Source organism: Cricetulus griseus, chromosome 5, assembly GCF_003668045.3.
Source record: "Cricetulus griseus strain 17A/GY chromosome 5, alternate assembly CriGri-PICRH-1.0, whole genome shotgun sequence".
NCBI classification, from domain to species: Eukaryota; Metazoa; Chordata; class Mammalia; order Rodentia; family Cricetidae; genus Cricetulus; species Cricetulus griseus.
The window spans coordinates 177,156,874-177,158,861 of NC_048598.1; the positions used below are offsets into that span (position 1 = coordinate 177,156,874).

The 1,988-nt window shown below is 45.5% G+C and overlaps 1 gene segment (V, D, J or C); it reads left to right on the forward strand.

Annotated features, from left to right (window-relative positions):
- The first annotated feature begins 1,016 nt into the window (after positions 1–1,016).
- LOC118238960 lies at positions 1,017–1,518 on the forward strand. The segment is given in 2 exon segments: positions 1,017–1,062; positions 1,160–1,518. Coding segments are annotated over 2 exon segments (405 nt in total).
- The last annotated feature ends 470 nt before the right edge of the window (positions 1,519–1,988 follow it).

The window sequence follows — 1,988 nt, forward strand, 5'->3', positions numbered from 1 at the left end:
GAGAAGAAAGTCACTGATAGGGCAACACCTACTATGTACTGAGGCAGGGAGCTCCAGGGGAGCCAGGCAGCAGAAGTCCATATCCACACTGAGGACCCTGGTGAGTTCTACACATCAGCTAGACTGTGGTTCACAAGCAAATCCAGACAAGATCAACCTGATGCAAAGGAAATGCAGGTCAGCAGGTGATTCTGGCCTCTCAGACACAAGGGGCCCCGAGAAGCAGGTGCTATCAAGGGACAGCAAGGGAGGTTACTGCATTGACCCAGAGTTTCCTTCTTTCACTTACCTACATATAACCCTGCTAAGTATATGAAATCCAAAAGAGAAAAGGTTTGATCATTTAAGGGCCAAATCATAAATGACTTCACATCACCAGTTCACTACACTTAGTTGCTTTAATGGGGTTCCTTTCACTGATAATGCCACAAAAATGAAAATGCCATAATCCACCAACCCTCTTAGCCATAGGAAGCACAGTTTCTCTGACCATCCATTTAATTACTCCATTGGACAATTGGGACCCAATTATCTCTTCTAATAAGGAGTGGCTATTCCAAGGGTCCTGGACTGATCCCACAGCCACCAAGGAAGTCCTACTTTCTCAGGGGAACTGGAGAGATGGAGGTCACACAGTCATATCAGTAGAGACCAGGTAACAGACTCTTCTCCTTCCTGAGACACATGCACTCTGCACTGCCTTTCCTAACAGACGTTACACAGAAAGCACAATGAAAATAAATTAACGCACATGAAGTTTTATTACAAATACAATATGAATAACATTTTAGAGAAATCATGCTTACACTGTTGCTTTATTTTCTCTCAGATATTTGCACCATTAACTGCTGCCCCAAGGTCTCACACAACAGAGCATGAGATATAGAAAGAATATATGCAAATAAGGCCTCCCTGTGCTCATAAAAACCATCTCTGCCCTGACCCCGCAGGTCAGGCAGAGGACTCTAGCCCGGTCTTCCCATTCAGTGAGCAGCACTGAGAACACGACAATCAACATGGGGTTGGGGCTGCACTGGGTTTTCTTTGTTGCTCTTTTAAAAGGTAAATAACACGGGATGCTGAGTGTGTGAGGAGACATGAGTGAGAGAGACAGTAGACTTTGTGACAGTTTCTTCATCTGGGTCCTCTCTGTTTGCAGGTGTCCACTGTGAGGTGCAGCTGGTTGAGTCTGGTGGAGGATTGGTGAAGCCTGCAGGGTCACTGAAACTCTCCTGTGCGGCCTCTGGATTCACCTTCACTGAATATGCCATGAGCTGGGTCCGCCAGGCTCCAGGGAAGGGACTGGAGTGGGTTGCTCGCATAAGAACTAAACCTAATAATTATGCAACCTATTACGCGGATTCGGTGAAAGGCAGATTCACCATCTCCAGAGATGATTCCCAAAGCATGGCCTACCTGCAAATGAACAACCTGAGACCTGAGGACACGGCCACTTACTACTGTACAGCTGACACAGTGAGGAGTCTCCAGTGTGAGCCCAGACAAAAACCTCTCTGATAGGTTCTCATTGCCAGCAGGGGGAGCTCAGCACACATAAAGCCCAGGTTTAGACATAATTGATTTATTTATTTTTGTTTTATCTGGGTGTCCTCTCTGTTTACTGTTATTTTGGGATCCTTTTAATAATTATAGACTCAGGAATTGATCAGCGCCTCTAAAAAATATGGCTTTTGTTTTGACGAACATTCTTAAATATGCCACCTAGTACTCTCTGAAGAAATGCAGAAAGTGTTTATGAGGGAAGAGTGATTCTCTGTGGTCAGGCATTGGGGAAGCTCTGGAGACTCAATGGACTTTTCCCTCATACTGAGGTTAGGGCAGGCCCTCGATAGGAACAGTGTTAGTAATTCAGAGGGAACCAAGTGGAAGTAGAGCCGGGCTCAGTCACAGTAAGCATCTGAGTTGTCCAAACCAGTCTCCTCTTCTGCACAGCTGTGCATATAAGGCTAAGAAGTGATAAAATTGAA